The 24,594-nt window shown below is 34.8% G+C and overlaps 1 protein-coding gene across 9 annotated transcripts in view; it reads left to right on the forward strand.

Annotated features, from left to right (window-relative positions):
- The window catches only part of MAP7D3 (MAP7 domain containing 3), a 77,810-nt gene that overhangs the window by 28,210 nt on the left and 25,006 nt on the right, over window positions 1-24,594 (forward strand). The window contains exons 5-11 of one of the 9 annotated variants that reach the window (XM_051967856.1): window positions 2,367-2,481; window positions 3,102-3,197; window positions 8,784-8,885; window positions 13,660-13,785; window positions 16,456-16,601; window positions 19,783-19,910; window positions 20,418-20,680. In XM_051967856.1, the coding sequence (XP_051823816.1) occupies window positions 2,367-2,481; window positions 3,102-3,197; window positions 8,784-8,885; window positions 13,660-13,785; window positions 16,456-16,601; window positions 19,783-19,910; window positions 20,418-20,680 (976 nt within the window). Of the gene's footprint in view, window positions 1-2,366; window positions 2,482-3,101; window positions 3,198-8,783; window positions 8,886-13,659; window positions 13,786-16,455; window positions 16,602-19,782; window positions 19,911-20,414; window positions 20,681-24,594 lie in introns of all 9 variants that reach the window. The other 8 variants (XM_051967855.1, XM_051967858.1, XM_051967857.1 and 5 more) reach the window with 8 other exon arrangements.

Genomic DNA, 24,594 nt, shown 5'->3' on the forward strand with positions numbered 1-24,594 from the left:
AGTTGGGGATGACTCCTAGGTTATGAATCTGGGTGACCAGAAAGATGGGGGCACCCCTAAAGTCTTTACTGTTGCAAACATAAAACTCAAATGATCTGAAATCCTTAGGGAATGTCTTTCTAGATAGCCAAGTTTTCAGATATCTTTTACACACCAACACGTAAAAAATTTTTAATGGAAATAATTTTTAAAAATCATCCTTCTTGAATAGAGTATATTAGAAATATCTTAGTGTAACCTTGCCTTAAGGTTATCATTATGATCATTGATTCTATTTTATAAAGTAGAGTCATGACGTTAGGAGATGTTTTAGCATGTAGGATTCTTTTTTTCCCCAAACTAAGTTGCCCCTGCCTGCTATGCTTTTTCAGTTACTCTATTGGCTTTTTGTAGTTTTTCTGTCTTTCCTCTTGCTACTCAGTGCCTGCCCCACTTCTGGATTGCTGTTTCTAATTCACTGTAGTCTTATAAGCCAGCTAAACATTCTCATTCAAATTGTGTTTGTGAAATAAGGACATAAGCTCAGAGTGTAATTGTGATAGCTCTTTTATAAGTGGAGCACTTTGCCACATTCATTTTGAGTGCTCAACAGGTTAGGGTTAATAAATAAGGGTTTTTCCAGGACAGATGTTAGGGGAAAAGGATTTCGTAGGCTTTCTATAGACTTTATTTCCACAATGTATCCTAGTATTTTTCCTGATATTTGAGTATTAGTGTCATGTTACTGTTAGTTCAGCTTGTAGCCCACAATGAATCATCTGTACTCATCTGTAACCATACTATTTCATTTATATGTAGCTTTTTTTTTAGTCACACATACAATCAAGTACTTGCCCCTTTTTTTGAGGGGAAGCCATTTTTCACTTTGCTAAGACCATGAGAATAGATGTTTCTTTAAATAAAATAATAACATGCTTAAATAAGATACTTTGTCAGAGATGCTTTTCCTTAGGTCATTCAGTTGTCTTACACATCAGAGCTGCGGCTACTGCATTTTTGTGGCTATTTGTATATTGACATCCCTAAGAGCATTGGAGTGTGTGTTTGATATTGCTACCAAAACCTATACTGCTTTCCTTTTGAAGTTTCAGAAGTTGCTTTTATTTTAGGTGAGGATAGATATGTATTTTGAATGTTTGAGTACTTTTCTTTGGCTCATTAGGTGTCTATGTTGTCTATCATACCTCCCAACAAGATAGACAGGAACGTACATACCCGACTTCAGCTTGGAATGTTTTTTAAAACCACTGTCAGATGAGTAACTGGATTTGAGAATTAGTATTATTTGATTTTAACCTTTCTTGGAAGAGTCATTAATTTGTGAGAAAATATGTATAGGAGCAGCAATGGCTGAATGGGATGAAGAGATCTGGGGGAAAAGGGATAAATGTAGACTATCAGGGAAGCAATGGCTTGAAAGTCCTGTACCTTTGGGGTAAAATCATAGTTTCAAATATTAGATTTGCTTAAAGCAAGGTACACTTTTATACCTATTATAGGGTAGCTCTGAGTTCTTAACAAGTAAGAACAAACACAAGAAGAAGATAATATTTAAAATCTGTACCTCATGGTTTGGGGTCTCATGATTTTCTGATGAGTTTTTTCTTCTAAAACTTTTTTTCTTCAAAAAATCTTCTCAATTTACTATTTTGTAGAAAGTATAAAAACAATTGTATTTCCTATGGTGTAGGGACATAGGATGCATGCACATTGAGCATTGTGGAATAGAAAGGCAAATTGGAAGTGATTATTGACTTTTTTATATATCCATCTTCTCTTGCTTTCATTTTACATACACAGTGATTAGTTAATTGAATCTCTGGTTTTCAGCTCTTCAGGTAATATTGTTACTACTAATGTAGAGGTATTTTCATTCCAATTTCATTTGCTTTACTATCTTATTCTGACCATCTATTTTAATTTCATTCAGCCTGTTTCCTTAACTTGATACTAGCATTTTGTCAGCCCAGTATTAAATATTTCCTTAATATAGGTAATTAAGTATAACTTTAAAAACCAATGGTGTAGTTAGATTTAGAACTTAGCAACATCCTACATGAAATACTTTAGACATCAGAGATCTTATCAGATATTATTTTAAGTGCAAGGATTGGTCAGGTATGTTATAGAAGGGCTTTCCATATAGGTATAGGTTGGACTAGAGATGGCCTCTGAGAGAGCATCCAGTTCTGAGATTCTCTCGTTATTTGTAAAGTGAAGATAGGTTGATCATTTATCTTCCCACAATTCTTTGTACATTTTTGCTTCAAGTGTGGGGTATATGGGCGGAGGGAAGTTGTGTAAATTATACTTAGAGTCTATATATTAATGTAATGGGTACTTATTTATTTTTAAATGTTAAATAGGAACATTATGAGGCAATGGTTAACCGTACTTTGGAACGTAGCAACCGCCTGGAACAGCGACAGAAGAGATGGTCATGGGGCGGCTCTGTAACACCAGATTCAGACAGCAAATCTGGTAATTATTAGTAGGACTGATTCCCTATAGTGAAAAAGAAAATCAATCAAAGAACTTTTTTGATGTTATTAACTCAATTTTAATAGAATGTTTATTTTTATATGATTTTTTAGAATTTATAGCTAAATATTAGTAATATAAACTTAAACCACATAGCATTAGCATTAGATTGATATACTAAAATGAAGAGATTACCATTTTGGTAGCTTTGATTACTAAAAAATAGTAAATTCATATTTAGTTATCTATGTGTTACGGGCGACTGCTTATTAAGGACAATAATTTTATCAGCTTTTCATAGAAAAATAGGATCTTTTAAAAATTAAGTTTTAAATCTTTTAAAACTTAATAAAGTTAACAGAGAAAAATTAATAAGTAGAAAAGACTTTCAAAATTGCTGAAAATTGGTGTATTGGACAAGCAGTAGTCCAAGAATTTCTTGAAACCTAATTTTTTAGTGTTTTTTCATCCATCATTTATAAATGTCCATTTAACTGTAAACATTTGTGATCGTTCATGGCTGTTTTAAGAATATGTGTGATTTTATTAGTGTTATTGGTGTTTAGTTAAAACCACTGTCTGCATTTTTCCATCTGTATTGTAACTGTTTTTCTGTTTAGGTCTGTCGAGTGCTTCCTCACCCAATCCTGTAGATTTAGTTGACAAACTCCCTTCTTCCACAGAGCCGCAGACTGCAGAAGAAGGTGGATCCAGTGGTATTTGTTTCCAAAATTCTAGCTTGCTTTTACTATGTACTTTCCACTAATATGCTGCTGTAAGCTTTCTTTTCATTAGTTGTGATGAAGTAAGCCATCGTGGTAGGGAAATATGCTACAGAGTCAGAGGTATCAGGATTCTGGGTCCTAGAAGATCTATAAACCATGGTTTAAATTTTGTACAGGAAAATTTCACTCATTAAGACTAATTTAATTCCACTTAACAAACATGTATTAAGTACCTCCTGTGCTCAGAGAACTGTGTGCTAGGTACTGGGGATACAGAGATCTCTGTCCTCATAAAATTTATATTTAGTATAGTCAGAAGGACATGACATGAAAGTTATTTAGTAGAGAATAACGTAAGGTATGTGCATAGGAAAGGAAGAAAGAAAGTGCCATGTGAATGGGGGAAAAAAAGTTAGGGAAGTCCTCATGGAGGAGGCAGCAGCATTGAAGTAGGGTGAAAATGTGACAAGCATTCCAGGGAGGGGGACACTATAACTAAAGGCAGAAAAATGAGAAAAGGCAGGGCGAGTTGAGGGAATTAAAAAGGGAGGAAAGTTGCAAAAGGCCCTGATCATTTGGCTAAGAACCCTAGACTTTATTCAGTAGATGATGGGAATCAGTCACCTATTTTTTTAGGCAATGATAAGCTAAGTGTTTGTTGTAGTTGGCTCAGTGGTACTTGAACATTAGCATTCAACATAAGTCTCAATTGATCTGTGATAGAAAATATTTCCATGAAATACAACAACATCTTCAAAATACATTTAAAAACTTATATTGGTTACTTATTTTGAGTTGATAGAGATTCTTTATGGGGTTGCCTTCAAATATTGTTGTAATTAACAGAGACATGAAAAACTAGACCTTCTAAAATATTTGAAGACAGTTTATTTGCAAAGTTGACTGTTACCCCTTCAGGTGTTGTGCTTGCCCAACTGATTTATTTAGTGCTTGCCCAACTGATTTATGTAGCAAGCTCTTTTTTCATGGGAAACAGGAACAGCGAATAGCCCATTCTATCAAAAGGATCACAGATTCCAAATTGGTCTAATTGAAATTAATGGGTTTTTTTTTTTGGTATTAAAAATTCAATTTGAGCCAGGATAGACAGTTGGTATGTTGTGATTTGAGAGATGTCAAAGAGGCTTCTCTGTCTAAAAATATCTTCCTTCTCTCTCTCTCTCTCTATACATACATATATATATATATATATATATATATACATATATATATATATATATATATGCCACTTTTGTGGCAAGATTTCTGAAATTTTGTTATTAGAGATGATTTCCTTGAGATTGGCTTTTTTGATGTCAGTAACTTCCTATTAAAATGTAGATGCCATTGATAGCAGGAATACTTTTAGGTACTTCAGGTTGATTAGTGGCCATTCAAAGAACATAGCCTTGCTAGAAATAAAACATAGGATAGGTTGGCCCTTGGAAAGGCCTGAATAGCAGGGTCAGGGAAGATTAGGATTAAAGTAGTTATCAAAACTCATCAACCCTGTATGCCCAGTAGTCACGAAACGTTTTTTACAAAAGCAAAACATAGTATTTTGAAAAATAGACCAAATCTCATTAAGAAACATTGTAAATAATAATCAATAAGTAATAGAAACAATCTGTCAGAAGTCAGCATTTCTGTTAAGTAAATTGATTGTTAAACAGAGATTTGCATTTATGTTTGTCTCAACCCCATTTCACCTCCATTTTTCTTTGACCTGACTTGGTGTTGACCCATTTAGAAAGTAGCCCTAAGCATGCCTTATCTACAAATCTTTGGCAGCAAATCTCCATGTACACAGAGTACATTTATTAGACACTTAGTCTGTGTTAGGAACTTTGATAGGTGCTGGTGATACAAATAAATGCCTCCTAGACAGTCCCTGTCCTCAAGGCACTTGCACATTAATGGGAACAGGCAGTACATAAAGGGGGACTGGGTCGAGAGATGTGTATGGCTGGAAATATCCTGGAAGCAAGCAAGATAAGGCCGCAATTGGCCTATCAAAGCCTGGGGGACTGAGTTCAGTTTTCCACTGAGGAGGAAGTGAAAGTGATGATCAGAGTGCATCATCAAATGAATAATGTTATGTTGGGCCAATCTTCTGAGAGCTAGAAATGGCTTTATCATACAGACTCAGTTACTATCATGTTCTTCATTAAAATAACTCCCATACATAATGCCTTATGGTTTACAGAATGCTTAGCAAAAAAAAAAAAAAAAAAGCAGTGCAAGAATTATTAGCTCTATATTGAGGATGAAGAAATTGAGGGTTAGGGATCATTAAATTATTAGCCTAAAATCTTATAGTAAGTGTCAAAGTTGGAAAGTATCATAAGTTCCTGGTTTTAGAGTTGGAAAGGATCTGAAAGAAAGGTATCTAGTCCAATCCCTTCATTTTCCAGATGGCAAACCTGAGGCCCAGAGAAGCCAAGGGTGGTGTTCCAGGTCACCCAGGTGGTAAGTGGCAGAGCCACAAGGTCACCCCAGGTCCTATCATGCCAGATCTAGCACATTGCACCGTACTGTGATGCTACTTATGAACTTTGCTCTAATGATGACATACTGTGCATTTTTCAATAGTCCAGTGCTTGCCTGGTACCTAATAGGCATTTAATAAATGCTAGTCAGCTGACTGTGCCATGCTGCCTCAAAAACCAGTCTTATATTATTGACATGCACCAGATATGCATGTAGTTTGACTTTGTGATAAGTAATATCCGGCTGACTGATTATAAACTCTGTATTTAATTCACTCAGGCAATTTTCTAGGACATCATGATTGTATGACTTAAAAGGCAACATTCTTAATCAGGCCCTTAACTACTATGGCCTTTTTTAGGGAAACATGGACCCCCCCACATACACACACAGTTCCCAAAGCCAGTTTAGTGGAACCCCTGATACTGTTCTTTTATACTGCGGCAGCTGAGCATACAGTATATGCGACAGGACCTGCTTTCAAGAAGCTTGTAGTCTCCATAAGAAGTCAAAAATACACCAAATGAATTATGTAGACAGTGACAGTTTACAGAAGTGAATGATAAATTTAGGTTGGACTAATTGGTCAAAACTTTTGGCATTGTCTCTGCCATTGAGGTCTAGTGGTTAGCAGTCTAGGTTGTATGTCTGTATTATATGTATAGTCTTCCAGTGGATTGCAGTGCTAAAGTGCAAGCTTTTGGAAAATAGTGAACAGTGCCATTCAGATATCTTCCTTTCTGCTCCCCCCACCACCAATAATTCTACCTTGCCAAAGAATGCCTCAAAGAACATATCCATTGAACTCCTGTTATATCCCCAGTCTGGCATGAGATAATCTAAGGCTATGCATGCACTTTCCTACTACCTGTTTTGTAGTAGGAGAATATGCTGTAGGACTGACCACTTCCTTGAAGTACAGATCCTTGTATTGGAGGAAAAGATTTTATTTTTATGTAAAATATCGCTATTTCAACATGCTTATATTTCCTTTGGGACTTTTTAAAATGTCAAGGTAAGGCTTTTAAATTTTAGTGTTTCATTTGTTAATATTTTAAGGCCCATAGAATTTGGTCATGAACCCAAGAGACCTTTGTGTTTCCCATGGGAAAGGCAAATTCCAGAAGAGGAAATGGATATGTACCCCAAAACCTTTTACCTTGAAAATGGGGGAAAGTCATATCTGGGTCCTTGAGCTATGAGAGGTTTCAGATGCACAGGAGATGGTGCCATAGAGTTCATAGCAGCAGATGCTGGCTCTTGTAGCTAGTATTTGGGTGTCTCTCTTGACCAGTAGAAAAGACTCAAAGAATGTATCCATCTTAGGAAAAACAAGTTGTCCCCATGTGCATTAAAAATTACATTATACTGATGCTAGCCATAGTTGAAAGAAGCTGTGTATGTTAGTCACTTGACTACTTGAAACCTTGGTTTAATCAATTTTTAAGTTGGATATGATGCTAAAACCTACCTCACAGTGTGGTAGTGAGGATCAAAGATAATAATGAATATAAAGCACTTCCTGAGCCTTATGGCACAATCGACATAAGCTGTTATTATTAGGAATGTAAAAGTTGTTACAGAAGAGAGGTGGCGTTTTGATCATGACACCCAAAAGATACCTTAATCGTACCAAGAGTAACCAGATTGCAACAGAAGCCTCCTACAATAAATACACAGAAAGAAATACTAGAGAAAACAAGAGTTGATGGGAGCACATGGCTTTCTTCTTAGGTTTGAGTTGGGAGGCCAGATGAGATGGAGATTTGTCCACCCTTGATTAGCTGTGTTATAAGTACATTTTACAATGTCACTTCCATAAAATATGCACAGATGAGAAACTTGAATCAAAATCTTTGAATCTTAGATTGTGAATAGGAAGGCAATAAAAGGTTAGTTAGCCTTAGCCCTCTTAGTTCACTGAGAAATAAACAGATTAAGGACCAGAGAAGGGAAGGGACTTGAGGGAGATGAAACAGGGAATAAGCAGCAGAGTCAGGATTTGAAACCATTTCCTCTGACTCTACTATGCTGCCTTATCATCGATTCCTTATTTCATGTCTGCTTTCTTCAGTCTGTGGGTCCCATACTTCTTATTGGTAAGAAAGAGGACCTCACTGTTAAGGTGAGTAATTGCTTCTATGCCACAGTTTGCTTCTTCTGCCATTGCCAATGAGAAATCAGTTTTTCCGGTGCTGTAATCTTATGCAGTATCTTTTGCCAGACAATATCCTTTGCATATGCTTTCTTATAATGTCTGGTTATGTTGTTTTGAACTGCATTTCACGTATTAACTAATTACTGCTTGACAAACAAAGTTTGTTTATAGGCATCTCTTCTTTTGCGGACTTATAGTGTCCTATTCTGAAAAAGCTCTGATTTGATTCTATCAGAAGTAAGTAAATTGAAGTCACATTTAATATGAAATTGGAATGATTATTGAATTCATGTTAGTTTAATTATAAAAAGTACTTTGTTAGATGTTACTAAATTGGAAATACTTTTAGGACGATGAAGATATGGAAGAAGAATTGGCTTGAACTAATCCATTTGATGGAAAAAAAACTTTTGGGGGGATGACTAAAATAATGTTTTACGGATTTTTTTCATGTTGGAAATAACAAAACTTTTTTTAGTTTTCCCATTTTCTTCATAACATATCCAATATCAACCAGTAATTGATATCAGGAATGTAGTTTTTTTTTTCAATTTTAATATTGAAGTCTAATTATGGAAGACTGTCTTAGATTTAAAAAATTAAGACAGTTTATTATTTTTTGTCTTATTATTCTCTTTGCAAGTTTCATAGGTTATTCTACACAGAATATAAACTAAACAAGATCAAGAATATTTTCTACTAACTCTCCATAAATTCCACACAAATTTGCGAAAACAAGTTTATGTGACTTAGAATTAATGGCTTATCTTGAACATCATGTATGTAATTGTGTATATTCATCTGAGACCCAAATTACAAAAATGCATTTTCAGGATAGAATACTTATGCTTCAGTGAACACTTGTGATTCAGAGAATGATGGTTAAATATTTGAGCTATGATTATAATAAATGCTATTTTTTCCTTCAGGCAACAAATATGCTTCATCTGCAGCAAATTCCAAACAAACAGATTCCGTTATCAATAAACGTTTGTCTTCATCTTCAGCAACTCTCTTGCATTCTGACAAGAGTAAGTGTGGTTATTTCATGAGTTTCTGTTCAGGAAGATGAAATCTTTATACATATTTATTTGATTGTATAAATTAATCTTCATATTCTTCAAGGTTTTAATTTATTTGGGATGATCACTCCATTGTACTTTGAAGTAGAGGAGCTGTTCATCATCCCTTCAATGTCATTTTCACTGATGTGCAGTTTTGGTTTATGACTCTTGTTAATCCTACCAAAGGGATTTACTGGGCTTGAATTGCATAGTTTGTTATTCAAACTATTACTTATTGTGACCAAAAGATACCCAGACTTAATTATAGAATATTTCAAGGCTAAAAGTTTCTATCTTATTTCTATTTACATGTTATATAATTTTGTTATTCATTATATTTAAAATATATATATATATATATATATATATATATATAAAATATATTAATGAAAATTCTTTTCCAGGGATTATGTTGATATAATAGCTCCTTATTGTGACTAATGGTAGCTAGATGGTGTAGTGGTTGAGTGCTAGACTTGGTTGAATTTCGATTCTATCTTAGACATTATTAGCTATGTCGATTTTGGCAAGTCACTTAACTTCTCTGTGCCTCAATTATCTTCACCTATGAAATGAAGAGGCGTTGGACCTGATGCCCTCTAAGGTCCTTTCCAGCTCTGCATCTCTGATGCTGTGCATCTAGACATGTCCCTAACATCCAATTGTTTGGCATAATTAATATTTAGGGAAGATTGGTTGGTTGTGGCTCCTATCACAGTAATCGCTAATTGAGTGAATTACATTTGGTGGTCATGTCAGATTCCAGGAAAATTCAAATTTTTTGTTCAATTAGGAGAAAAAAATGAAAGTAGCAGAAGAATTTAGTTTATACAGATGAAAACGCATAACTTCACTCACTCTCTGAGTAGTATCCATTTTCCTCAAAGTGATTATTTGGTAACTTCTGCATTTGAGGAACTGGGAAGAAGCTAAGGAAGGGAGTGTTCTTTTTAGTTGTATTTTGGTACTTTACAATGTGTTACAACTAGATTCCATTATAGAAGAAGTTCAACTCCTTGTGTCATGTTAAGAGCATTTTATCTTTGTGTAAAATCTTACCATTTCAATGTTTCTGTTTCTTGGGGTTCTTTATTTTTAGATATTGGGGTGATAGATCTTTTAAAATTTAGTTGCTACTAGGTTATGAATATTTTCAGGTCTTTAGAATGAGATTTTTTTCATAACCAAGCTTATAGTTCTCATTGGATATGTTGTGAATATTTTCAACTTAAATGAAAATTGAGACTCACTTAAAAATAAGCCTTTAAGGGTAAATATTTTCTTTCCTCATAAAGTAAAATTCTAAAGATTTCAATTCACTTAAAGCTTCTTTGATTTTTTTCCCTTGGTGCAAGAAAGTTATTACTATTATTGATAGTCATGAAATAAAATTGGAATAAGTTTTTTCCCCTATGATAACAACTCATATTGACCTAGTACTTTAAGGTTTGCTGAAACTCCAACAAACCTATGAGGAAAGTAGTGCAAGTTTTATCATCCCCATTTTACAAATGAAATTAAGTGATTTGCCAATGATCACACAGCTAGTAAAATATCTGAGGCCATATTTGAGCCTGGAGCTTTGACTATAAGGCTAGCACTGCCCATTACACCTTAAGGTCATAAAATAGTAACTGTTAAAGATGACATTTAAAAGATAATATAAACATATGTGCCATGTCTTCTTTTGAGTAATCCTTTCTAACTCTTGAAGATCAAAATTATAGACAGAAGTAAATTACATGATCAGATGTGTGATATTATAAATATTTCTCTTTTATACTATGAATGATTAGAGCCTTCTGTTTTTCCTTTACTTGTAGTAGAAATAAATATTTTAAGATGTGTAATAATTTACTGTCAACATTTTTCATCACTTTGTTTTCACAGTATATTTTTTTAATTCATGAATTGAACATGTGATTTTTTTCCAGATTCTTTTATTTTAAGTTTATAATAGTATTTTATTTTTCCAAATACATGTAAAGGTAGTTTTCAGCATTCATTTTTGTAAGAATTTCTATTCTAAATTTTTCTCCTTCCTTCCCCTCTTCCCAAGACAATACGTAATCTTATATAAGTTAAATATGTACAATCCTTTTAAACATATTTCCATATCTATCATGTAAACGGATGATTTAATGATCATCTTTTGGTTCAAAGGAACTTCCAAATGACTCTGTACTATTTTCATAAATATGCCAATGTATACTTTTACTTTGCAGCTGCCAAAAAGAGGAGTTGTACTTTAAGCAGCTGGCCTAACAAAGAAGGCCCCTGAGCATTCTGAGCAGCCTCTTCCCAGCAAGGGCTAGGACATGGTTCATTTTCCCTTGTTTTGATTTCCTTGTAAAACTAGGGAAGTACAGAGAAAACATTTGGGATTTTTCATATTGTGAGATTTTTAGCCCTTATTACACTAATTGGGGGAAGATAAACATTTTGGATGATGGCTGGACATGTTGAGGCACAATGGTAGTAGACTTCAAGGACTGTGTCCCTGATATGCTTTTTATGCATTTATGCAATTTATGCAAATTATGATATGCTTATTCCTGAATTTGGAAGACTTTGATGTCATTAGACACTTTATTACTACTCCCTCAAATCCTATTGGCTTTCCCATTTTAAAAATTGTTTTATTTTTTATTGATAATATCTATAAATAAGATAACTTTTTGCTATTTTTATGCATGCTTGTGATTAACAAAGTGCTTTGGGAGGTAAATTAGCTTAACTTTTCTTACAGCTAATTTGTAAGATATGGAAAGTAGCAAATGTTTATTGCTAGTGTGAGGAAGTTGAACGATGAACTCCAAATTCCATTACTAAAATAGCTTGTTTAAAATAATGCTCCTTTGCATTTGGTTTCTAAGAGGAGCAAGCAGGAAAAGATTATATTTTACTAGAGACCTGGTAGTGAGACAACTTAATCTGCACCAGGGAGGTCAGACTCTGATAGGGACATAAGAATCCCCACAGGCCACAGAGTGACTTAGTTTTTACAATATCCTGTTATCTGTATTTTATTGTATTATTATTATTTATTTTGTTAATAGTTTTCCTATTGGTATTTTAATCTGATCCAGTGGCACTTGGGAATGCTGCAGGATTAGCATGTTTGATGCCTCTGGTCTCCAGACCTAGATAAAATGGAAGGAAAAAAAGGCTTAATTAGTTATTTAAGGGCAGATCCTAAAAGATCATTTTAATTGCTTCAAAAGTTATTCTCAGAGTTAGAAACCAAAGGATTTCTCTTCTGACTAAAAAATGAGCATAAATGGGTTTTGAGTAATTGACCCAAAGTTATTGATAGGGGAAGGAGGTGGTATTCACTGTAATTTGTTCATAACACTACCATGAAATGACATCTTTAGAGGTAGGGCATGTCTGTATGGAATTAAGCTGGAGACAGTTCATAGAAGGGATAAAGAAAGAGTTGTGTTGGAGGATTTAGTGCACTTCATTTTCATTTTTATTTTTAGCAAATTATAGAAATTAAATCTCAGGGGCTAGTTTTTTCATTTTGAGGCAAGCTTTTTGTTGCCTTTATAACCTGTTTGCTTACAGTTAGGAAAATAAGATTGGTTTATTTTGTGCATGTTTTTGTATTTATGAAGGTGAGACAATAGTATTTTGTGTGTAACTTTTAAGAAATATTATCGAAATTAAAAATTTGCAGTTTTTCAAGGCTCTTTTCCTAATTAACATTTCCCTTTCAAATAGCTTTGTTTGCCTTTTGAGGTTTTTCTTGGTTGTTGTTTGTTTTGCCAAAGAAAATCCTTATATAATAGTCACCTCTTATTTGTACAGGTAAAATCCTATTATAGTATATGTCATTGTGGAAAAATATTCAGAATATTAAAAAACTTTCTAGGTCATCTAGTTCAGCCCTTCATTTTATGACTGAGGAAACTGAGGCCCATCTCAAGGATTTTAGTGATTTATGCTAAGCTGCCCAACTTGTCAGATATCAGGAGCTGGGGCCTACAACATTCATATAGTTCTTGAAAGTTTGCAACGCTATTTGTATAAATCATCTTTTTTTGAACCTCAAGACAACCCTGTGAAGTAGATGTTATGGATATTAGTGTTCTGATTTTACAAATGGCAATTGAGGCCCAAGAAGTTTAGCGGCTTGCCCGTGGCCACTCAGACAGTGTCAGAGGCATGATATGAAAGTCATCTACCTCACTATGTATCAAGCAGATTGGAAGAAAATGATTCCAGCAGACTTAAATATTTACAAAATTATTGATAATCCCTTGATTTTTTTTGTGTGATGCAGTTTAAATAGTCCTTATGAGTCAGTAGTTTAAGAAACTATACACAAAATGACATAAAATAGCAACAAATTTGAAATTATTTTCAACATTTCTTATGTTGTATGTAGTCATAATGTTCACATGAGTTCCTATACCCTATAGGGACCTGCTCATGCATCCCCATTACCCAATGCTTTCATTAGTGTGCTGGTGACATACTATGACTTTTTCCTTTTTGCCTTCAGTTAACCTCTTTATTAACATTGCATGTGTTTGAAGACCAGGATAACCCATGCAACCCTATGAGATTGCAGTGTTTAATCCTATTGTGATATAATGTGTTGCTCTCATTACTACTTCTGTTTTTATGCTAAGAAATTTATCATGTGCAGCCATTCATATTGCTCTTTCTTGCTTTGCCTTTATTTGTGTGAGAATTCTGGTTGAATCCTTTTTGATTTGTTCTCATTATTCAGCTCGACGCTTTCACATCAGTGCTCTGGAGAATAGTATAATCAATCGCCTTCTCACCCCTACACAAGCTTCTTTAGCTAAAAGCAAAAGTGCTGCTGTATTATCTGCTGCTGGAAAAGATCCCTCAGGTAACAGGCGTTTGGAATAAGCCTGCAAGCTTTAGCGTTTGCACTTACAAAGTGAGACTTAATACCCAACTTAGCCACATCAGTCTTTGAATCCATTGCTATATCATAGCACGGTGTATTTTCCCACAACATACAGTTACAGATTTCTTTTATGGCTCCCACTGTGGTAAAGTAACTTATAATAGTAGATGGATAAGGCCCCTAATACCCTTTTTAAAAGCAAACTAGTCTATTGGCTTATGTGTAAATAAATCCACAGGAATTTAGAAGGTACCATAATGCCAGCTGTAGAGGAATTGTAAATGCATTGCTTTAAGCAGTAAGCAATGATTGAAGCACTTAGTATGTGCCTAGGCACTGTGCTATGCACTGGGGTTACCAAGAAAGGCTAACCTCTTGAAGGGTTCACAGTCTAAAGGAGGGAGTTTTCATTTTTCCTTAAAAAAGAAAAAAGAAATACACCAAACAGCCCCTTATCATTTTAGTTAGTGAAGAAAGACTGGGAACCATGAACTACTTGAAATTCTACTGGTACTATCTCAGTTCTAGAATATGTGGTCTCTATAGCAATAGCTGGGTATAGACTAAAACCCACTCAAAGTACTTGGTGAAAAATGTAGTGTATTAACTTCTTGTGTTCTGATTGACTCTTAGCTCTCCCAGATTGTCTTCTCTTTCCTTCTGTACAACCACATTTCTCTTTTCTATTCCCTATCCCTACCCTCTCTTTGCTTTTTGCTGCTTTAGTGCCAGTCAGGACCCACAAGTCTAGTGCTTATGCTGGCGTGCTTGGGCTTCATTCAGCCTTGCTTTGGCCCACTTGTTCTGATGCTTCAGCTTGTTTTGAGCCAATTATGTGTCTTTGATTTTTAGGTCACTTTTTTTTTTGCATCTACTTATCATCTTTTTTTTTTTTTTTTTTGCTCTGGAATGTTAGATATTTTGAACTCTGCTTTAACTTAGAGACATCCCCAAGATAATTAAACAATTTACCTGAGCATCAGTAGCTAGTCAGAAGCTTGTCACTGTACTTAGGAACACCAACAGGCATCCTTTGGTTTTTCTGTAGCATAAAGTGTTGGCCAGAAAGACTACAATTTTACTTGTGTAGAATTTTGTAGATATTTAAATAAAATGCTTTCTCCACAAAAGTTTGTCCAAAAATAAGGGTTTTTTTCCCCACAGGAAAAATAAACATGGCAAACATTTCTTAAATGTCCACTCTGGACAAGGTGCTGTGCCTGGCATTTGCATCCCCGGAGAGACAAAGACAAAAACAAAACAGCCCCTCCCATCTCCTGGAAGTTGGCTTTCAGTAGGCAACAAAAACACAAGGGTCAAAAATCCATAGGCATGTTGGAGGCGGCTGGAGAGTTGTTCAGTTTGGCCAGAGCATTGAATAGATGGTGAGAGGAGTATTATGAGGCATGAAGGGCAGATAGGGTGGCCCCACACTGGGGAAGGTTTTCATTGCCAGTCAAAGGAGATGTGACCTGATTCAGGAGATCCCCAGTATTCACCCAAAGTTTGTAGGTGGAGAGGTAACATGACCAAGTCTGTGCATTGCTTAGAGATCATGGTCAGAAAAATGAGAAAGGAGGACATACTCAGTCTTGGTGGTTTTCTTAGGTCTCCTTATAGATGGACAACACTTCAGTTGCCACCTGTGACATTTTAAACTTGACTTACATTTCATCTTCTGTTCCCTTGGGTTGAAGTTGAACTATTTTTAGTAATGGATGAGAAGCATAGTAATGCTTTTTTATGCCATAGTTTAATGCCATTCATTAAGGAGGTTCTAGTCAATACTCAGATGGAAGATAGTTTGCTTGTTCTTAGAAAAATATCTCCAGTTGTCTTATCATTTAACTCAAAGCTGTTAGAATTGTCTTTATAAAGAGGATTTCAAATATTAGCACTACTTGTTTGTATGCAAAGATAAGTAATTTGTCACTATTTGGAATATTTAATGGCTCAAACTTGTCTTTTTAAAAAAAGCATGATGTGATGGTGGTCTTAGGTTTTCAGAGGCTCTTCCAATGCTGGGTTTTCCCAGGTCCTTTCCGGCTTGAAACAGTCTGTCATCTGAGGATTAGGTTCACTGAATTTAGAAGGGCCACCAGGTGATGAATATTTTGGGGCAAAACATGTCATTAAATCAATTACTAAAGTGTGGAGGGCTCGTATGCTGTGCCCACAACCATGACCACAGAATGTTGCAGTATTGAAGAACAGTAAACTATTGAAATGTTTAATTTACATTAAGCCAAACATGGAATTATTTCTTTGTTGTGATTAATTTTCCTGAAACATATGTTTTATTTACTGACAGTTTATAATTTTTCTAATGACAAGCTGATTCTGAAATACAGTGTGATTGAGTGAAAAATAACTGTTGCATAGACTTTGGAAAAGCATCTTATTTTTTTATCTACACTAATTGGAATGTTGCTTTCATGGTGTTGTTTTTCTTAGTGTTGCTTTTGAATTACTAATTGTGTAGTGGTGGTGTCTCATGTTGATGACACATTTTCAGTATGTGCTTCCTATGCTATCACAGCGTGATCTCTCTGGTTTCTAATACACACAATCTTTTTTTCTTTTTTCTTTTCCTATTCTTAAACTGTGCTTGGCTCTCTGTTTTGTCTTGTCAAATTCCTAACTTTGTAGAATTTCACCTCTGTCCTCGTTCAGCTGCCTCCAGTACTATCGGCTACCCACTGCAGGCTCCCAAGATGCCCATGCGCAGTCGCAGCATTGACAGACCAAAGACTTCCATTGTAGCCGCTTCAACAAATGCTACAGGTTCTACTCAGGTTTGTTATAAATTTCCTTTTTTTGAAAATGTTTTTTTTGTCTCCTAAAATATTTATTTTATCAATCATGATTGGGGTGGCTTTGTTATACATATTAAAGTATAGTGTGATTTCCAAATAGAGTAAATTCTTAGTTCTCAATGGTATTTTGCAGCAGAATGTGAATAATTCACATTTTAGTTTAAACTGTTTCCTATTCCTTAGTCCTTTAAAAAAAAGGATTGCCCAAAAATTCAAAATGCTGACCATTTTGGATTTCAACTGAATTTCCCCCTACTAATTGGGGTAGGGGAGCAGCATGAAGAAAAGGGTAGACAATAAATGAGTGGTGCAATGATCAAAAGATAGCATAATGATGATGACAGAAACTAGAGACTTGGAAAAAATCTATGAATTGTATACTCATCCATGAAGAATCAAGAATTGGCAGAATGCTCATTTTCATAGAGGCTACCTTCATGGAAAAATGAAAGTGGATTTTACATTCTCAATTACATTAACGACAGTAGCCTTTTTATTAAAAGCTGGGTACCTCATGTTGCTTTTTAGGGTTTGCATATATGTCCATGTGACAGACACACACACACACACACACACACACACACACACAGAGTCTTTTTCCCTGGGACGTTTCTAACTCGCTATCATCCTTTTATGGAGACCCCCCAAATTATCTCATCTTCCAGTTAATCTTTTCTGGCTTTTCACTTAAGTAATAGGAAGTCTGGTGTGTGAATTTCTCTTGGAATTTGTTTCAATGGCTAATTGCCAAAGTGGGCCTGTTTTAAAGGCAACGGCTTCAGTTTGTGAAGACCTATCTAAATGCACTTAAAGAATTTTTTGGTTTTACCCCAATTCAGGACATATACATTATAAAGGTTTAGGCCAACAGGCTATTTGTATTGTATCTGAAAAATTATTGGTTCCAGATAACTGATGTATAAATATAGATGTTAAAACATTTTAAACTTCATTTTTGGTATTTTGAAGATATTACATTTTGTAACTTTGTTCTTTTTAGGATGATTTGAAAACCTGAAGAAAATAGTATCAGGGGCTTGATTCTCAATCAATATCATTTATCCAATTTCATAAATTATTACTGAATTATTGGATTGGGCCATTACTGGACTAAAAACCATTCTTCAAGCTAGTCATATTATAAATGCAACTTCTAAAAAGAGATCTATTTTTGCTGGTGTATCACACAGTTAAAGAAAACATACAATCGTATACACATTGACTAAAGGTACTAAACAATGCAAGAAAGACAAGTGTCTGTTGGAAGTAAGAGATTTCCTCTTTAAAAAGGAGACAGCTAGGTAGCACAGTGGATAGAGCATTGGCCCTGGAGTCAGGAGGACCCAAGTTCAAATCCAGCCTCAGATATTTAACACTTAGTAGCTGTGTGACCCTGGGCAAGTCACTTAATCACAATTGCCTCATCAAAGACAAATTAAAAGCGAATAAAAGATTCTTTCAGCATTATCATGTCTTGGTACCAGATACTCATGTATGGGTGAAGGATCATGAAGGATGGACATTTAAGAAGCCTTTTCATGTCAGTGGAATTTGTTTTATTGATTTCCCCCTTCCCCCATCATCATGATTATCCCCAGTATCCCTCCCCTTCCTAAAAAACTACCACATATAACAAACTTTATTTTAAAAAACACCATGGGGTATCTTCTCATCATATCTCTTCATTGAAGTCATGTTTTATCTCTCTAATTTGCTACATTCACTTGATTTGTGTGTGAATGTGTGAAGGTCTTTCCTACCTATGTTGTTGTAGTCAGTATATGATTGTTTTCTTGCTCTATTTACTTGGCTTTACATGAATTCATATAGATCTTCCCATACTTCTCTGCAATTTATCATTTCTTATCTCCTTTGTTTCCAATTCTTTGCTATCACAAAAATTCCTGCTTCAGATATTTTGGTGCATCATGAGGACTTTCTTTTTATCATTGGCTTTCTTGTATGAGTTTAATAACAGAGTTTAGGGGTCAAAACGGCTGGATATTTTAGTCACTTTATTTGCATGATTCCAACCAAATTACTTTCCAAAATGGCTCTACCAATTCATCACTCCAGCAATAATGCATTAATGTGCTTATCATTTCACCATCTCTCCAGCATTGGAGATTATCATTTTTTTGGTCATCTTTGCCAATTTTCAGGGTATGAAAACCTCAGTGTTGTTTTGATTTGTATTTTTCTTATTACAACTGCTTTGGACCATTCGCTCCTGTGGTTGTAAATACTTCAAAATTCTTTTGAGAACTATTTGATATCCATGACCACTTTATCTATTGCATGATGGGTGTAAATCTTCTATATATTTGTTCATTTTTTATGTATTTTGGAAACCAAACCTCATCAGAGAAATCTGAAGCAAGGATTATTTTCTAATTTGACCACTTCTCTTACAGAAGGTTTTCCATTTCATGTAATTAGTTCCCAATTTTATCTTTTGTAATTGTCTCTTTCCCTTGTTTAAGAATATATCACTTACTCATAGCTGTGAGAGGCATATGATCTATTTCTCCTCTGGTTTCTTAATAGTATGATCTTTAATCATACCACACCACAAAGGTGGTGTATCCATTGAGAATATATTGTGAAAAGTAGTATAAGGTATTAGTTTAAGCCTAATTTTTGGCAAACTGTTTTCCAGTTTTCCCAGCAGTTGATTTTTCAAAATTAAAGAAGTTCTCTCCTAAGTATTGTGTGTTTGCTGGTTTTTCCAGTACTGTGTTACTGAGTTCCATCGTTTCTGATTCTCCCTCATCTAATCTGTTCCATCAGTCTGCCTCTTTTTTAAATTGCCACCAGATGGTATTGATGACTGCTACTTTATAAAGAGATTTGAGGTCTGGAAATATTATTCCCCCTTTGTCCCTACCACTTTTTATAATTTCCCTTTTATAGTCTACATCTTTTGGTTTTCCAAATTAATTTTATTATTTTATCAAGTTGTTTGAAGTATTCTCTTTATAATTTGATTGATGCAGTGTTAAAAGTGTAAATAGACTTTGTTAATATTGTCATATTTGTTATATTGGCATGGCCCAGCCATGGGAACTAAATATTTCTCTAGCAATTTAAGTTGTTTTTAATATCAAAGCAAAGTATAGCCATAGATTTTAGAGATTCTTTGTTTTGTTTATCCACTCAGAAGTCAGAAGTGGACAAGAATACATCTACTCGTACTGCAAGGCGAGCTCCATCGCCATCTCTATTAGCTCGCAAGAGATCACCTTCCCCTGCTAATGTTAAGCGTCCTCCATCTCCTTCTACATCGAAGTAAGTAGTTAATATGAACTTGTCCCATGTCATATACTCTGCCAAAATAACTTAATTTCCTTGTTTTAGAAATTGTATAAAATGGAATATACAATAGCTTAAGTTCAATCCATTTTAAAAGATGATATTTTAGAATCTTAGAGTTAGACGGGATCTTAGAAGCCATTGAGTTGAACATTTTTTTTGTTTGTTTTTTTAATTAGACTGTGAAAACTTGCAGATTTTGCTCTATTAATCTGAATATAGGCTGCCCTTCCTAAAATGATGTCCCTTTGGAAGGAAAACATAAATTTGTTCACTAGTTATATATAATTATCATCAATTATATGTAATGTTCAGGTTTTACTCAAGCCATATTTGGGGGAAAAATGTGGCCAATATTTAGAATAATGTAGTGATGATAATACGACTTATTGCTTGCCTAGTGTTTCATGCTTTTTAAAGGGCTTTAATATCCATAAACATACTTTCTTTTAAAAAACCATATTGTTTCTTTTTCTTCAGTAGATTAACTTCAAGGAGTCGGCCACCTTCTCCTATTACATTAAAACAGCAGCCATCATCTCCCACTTCTGTTTTAAAACCAGCTTTTAAACCTATTCAACGGCCCTTGATCACACCAACTGTTATAAACATTACCAGAAAGAGTAGACTACTGGAAACAGATAGCAAACCAAAGGACTTATACGAAGAAGACAGAAAGCAGGAACACCGTATATCATCAGCTTCAGAGAAAGAAAAGGTACCATCTGCTCGAAAGACCAAAGAAGGTATGATGATAGTATTTAAAGTTTCTTGTGTAGAGCCTCAGTTAATTGGCTTGTTTTAGAGCTAGTTGACTGAATTTTAGGGACTCAGTAGAAGAATGGTACCTAGCTTCTTGATCCAATTTAAAATTTTCTTTGTGCCATCTTGAGTTCTAGAAAGAATTTGCTCTTAATGTTCTCTATGGTTTATCATTAGTATTTTTAATGAACTTGGCTGTGATTTATTATTTCAATAATAATAACAACAACAACAGTAGTAGCATTTATATATAGTTTTGGGTTTGTTTGTTTTGAGCCTGTCTTGTTTAGGCTGAAAGTTGAGGGGCTTCTCATAGGCCTGTTTCATTGATCAGCTTGAGAGTTTTGACTTCCAGTTTGCCCCTCCCGTGTACCCATGGGATCTCTATGGTGATACAAGATTTATTGCAGACATAAGATTGGCTCAGAGATCTGCCAGTCTCATCCTTCTTGGCAGCAATTATAGGTGCGTTCTACATGCCTGGCTACCTTGAGTTTTACAAAACATTTTCCTCACATTCTGTGAATTAGATATTGCAGCTATTTTCCCCATTTTGCAGATGAGGAAATAGGCTTTGAGAGTTTAAAGAACCAGCCCATGATATAGCTAGTAAGTTCAAGATTTGAATTCATGTCTCCTGACTCCAAATCCAATCAATCCACTCACTGGACTATGGTACTAAATCAAGATAGAGAATTATACCACCTATACCTAAACTTCAAGCCCTTTGTGGAAAAATTTCTGTCTACCCCTAAATGTGGAACCATTTTGAGATTCAGTCTCTTATTGTTTTCTCTCGTTACAAAAGTGGATGGCTATCACCAACACATACCCAAGAATAAATGGAAAATGATACTAGATTTAAAGGATTTTTTAAAATCCTTAAATCATACTATATAAACATCAGATATTACAGTGATTGAATGGATCCACAGTCTCATCGATGTGGGTACTCTCTGCTGTAGTGCAGATTGCAACTCAAATGTGCATTATTATCTTGTGTGACTTGTGTCCATGTAATCTTATAATTCTTTCACAGATATGCACCTAATGTTCTAAAGGTCTTCCCATAGAGGTCTTTTAGTAATATGTGGGTACCCAGTACATGACTATTTCTAGTAATGGTAATGATTTAAATTATAGTAAATGATTAAATATGAAACTATGAACTTCTGTTTTGTGTAGTTTGCTTTAAAATATGTCTATTCTGTTTTGCAAAGTTGTAGGAAGATGACTGGTTCTAAAGGTATGAGCTGTAGGTCTCTTACTGTATAAACACTTGTAGCTCTCCAAAAAGATTGCACCACTTTGCAATCTTCACCAGCAGTGTTGAAGTGGGGTTATTTTCCTACAGCTGTCTCAACATTGAATCTTACTGTTTTCATTTAATCTTGCCAACTTGATGGATAGGTGATAGCTTACAATTATTTAATTTGCTTTTTTCTGATTATTTCGAAGGGTTTGAACTTTTTCATGTTGCTGTTGATTGGTGTTTTGTTCTTTAGAGATCTTTGTTCATATCCTTTGACCAGTTCTTTTTTTATAATAGCTTTTCCCCACCAAATATATGTGAAGATAGTTTTCAACATTCACCTTTGCAAAACTGTTAGCAATTTTTTTCTCTCTCTCTCTTCTTCCCTTCCTCCCCTTCCCCCAGAAAGCAAATAATCCAATATAGGTTAAACATGTGCAATTCTTCTAAACATTTTCCATATTTGTCATACTGTGCAAGAAAAATATAAATCAAAGGGGAAAAATGAGAAAGGAAAAAACCAATCAAACAAAAAAGGTGAAAATACTGTTCTTTGATCCATCTTCAGCCTCCATGAGTCTCTCTTTGGATGCAGATAGCTCTTTTCATTGCAAGTCTATTGAAATTGCCTTAAATCACCTCATTGTTGAAAAGAGCCAAGTCCATCACAGTTGATCTGAGTAATCTTGTTGCTGTGTACAGTGTTCTTTTGCTTTAATCAGTTCTTAAAGATGTCAAACTTCAATTAAAAACATTTCTCAGAAATATTTTTCTAGATACATTACTTTTCTTTTCATATGATCAAACTCAACTATTCTAGAATTTCTTGTTTTTGCAATAGCTAGACAGGTTTTTACCTCTACCCAGTTATGAAAGACTTTTATACCTTTATATATATAAAATGCCTTTATACCTAAATAAGTAAATACAAGGCTTTTTGAGGCAAGAGAGTGTACCCTTATACCCAGGGGCATCAGGAAGGTTTCCTTTAGGAGATGGTACCAGAACTGAGCCTTGACAGAAGCAAAGAGGTCAAGGGGAGGAAGAAGAGTTCTGAGCAGGCATGGACATGTCAAAAGAGAATGTAGAGTTTGAGGAGCAGCTAGCTGGTCTGTGTGCCTTGTAGAGTGTTGGAAGGAAACTAATGAAAAATAAGTCTTGAAAGGTAGGTTTGAGCCAGATTGGAAACAAATTGAAATGGTGGCAGAGGAGTTTTCTTTTCTTTTTTTTTTTTATCATGGAAATATTAGGGAGCCGCTGAGGATTTTGGAGCAAAACAGTTGATGTGTCAAAAACTAATCTGTGTATATCATTTGTTATGGGTCAGAGTTAACTTGATCTTTTGTTGTGTGTTTTAGATCCTTTGGGGTGTTTAGATAGTTTTGATAATTGCTTCTTTAGAGTACAATTTGAGATAGGGAAATGCAAATCCCCCCCCTTTTTCTTTTTTTTTCTTTTTTAGTCTTCATAATTTCCCTTGATATACTTGACTTTTGTTCCATAGACATTTTGTTATTGTTTTATCTTATTCCATTATTCAGCTATCTTAGTGGTATTTTGATTGGTTATATCTCTGCTTTCTCAAAATTCTTTTTATCCTGATGATGGTGTTGTTTTGTAACTCTTGGTCAGTCTGGTGAAGCCTATAGACCCCTTCTCAAAATCATGCTTTTAAATGCATCAAATTACAAATAATAGCATTTTGTATAGTTCTTTAAGATTCAAAAAACATTTTACATAGTTATCTCATTCGATCTTCATAACAACACTTTGAAGTAATTATCCCCATTCTATTGAGGAAGAAACTGAGGCTGAGAGGCTAAATGAACGGAAGCCAATTATGTTGAAATTATAGTTATCAATATAATTTTTTAAAAGTTCACAAAATCCAGTTTAAAAATTCTACCTTAGGGGAAATTTTGCTGCATCAGGCCCCTGACCAGATCTGAGCCTTTTTTTGCCTTTGATTTCTCATCTGAGAAATTAAGGTATTGAGTTCTGGTGGCTTCCAGATTCTTTTGTAACTTTTTTCATGGAAGAATTCCAGTTTCATGGAAGATAATATGATCTTTCTTCATTGGGGTGACAAGTGTGAGAGTGTGCCTTTGTACTCTCTGAGGTATGATGCTTAGAACTCCCCTATTAAATCTAACCATAAGAAAACCTTTCCCTCCAAAAAATTAGTTTCCTTGCTTTATTACATTAAAGGACAGACCATTTTTCTTGCTCTCATGCTTGGGGTCGAAGAGATTACCTTCTACTGTGGCTTTTTTCCTCAGTTATACAGTTCTCAATAATAACCTACTTTCTCTAGGTATAGTCCCAAAAGAGACTCTATAACAAAAGAGAACTATATTCTTTTGGTGGCAAATAGCCATTTGGTAATTTTTTAGATGGTGGATGTGACAAGGTATTTAGATACTTGGATCCTTAGTGTTGTAGGTATTATTAGGGAAGTAGCAGAGTATAATGTAAAGCGTTTCACTTGGGAGACAGGACACCTGGGTTCTAGTCCTATCGCTTCCTAGATAATGAGGTAATCTGGCCTTAAGCAAGTCACTTCTCTCTAGACCTCAGTTTCCTTCTCCATGAAATGAGGGTCCTTACTTAGGTGATTTCAAAGGCCCTTTCCAATTATAAATTCTA

Source organism: Antechinus flavipes, chromosome X (assembly GCF_016432865.1).
Source record: "Antechinus flavipes isolate AdamAnt ecotype Samford, QLD, Australia chromosome X, AdamAnt_v2, whole genome shotgun sequence".
In the NCBI taxonomy this organism is placed as follows: Eukaryota; Metazoa; Chordata; class Mammalia; order Dasyuromorphia; family Dasyuridae; genus Antechinus; species Antechinus flavipes.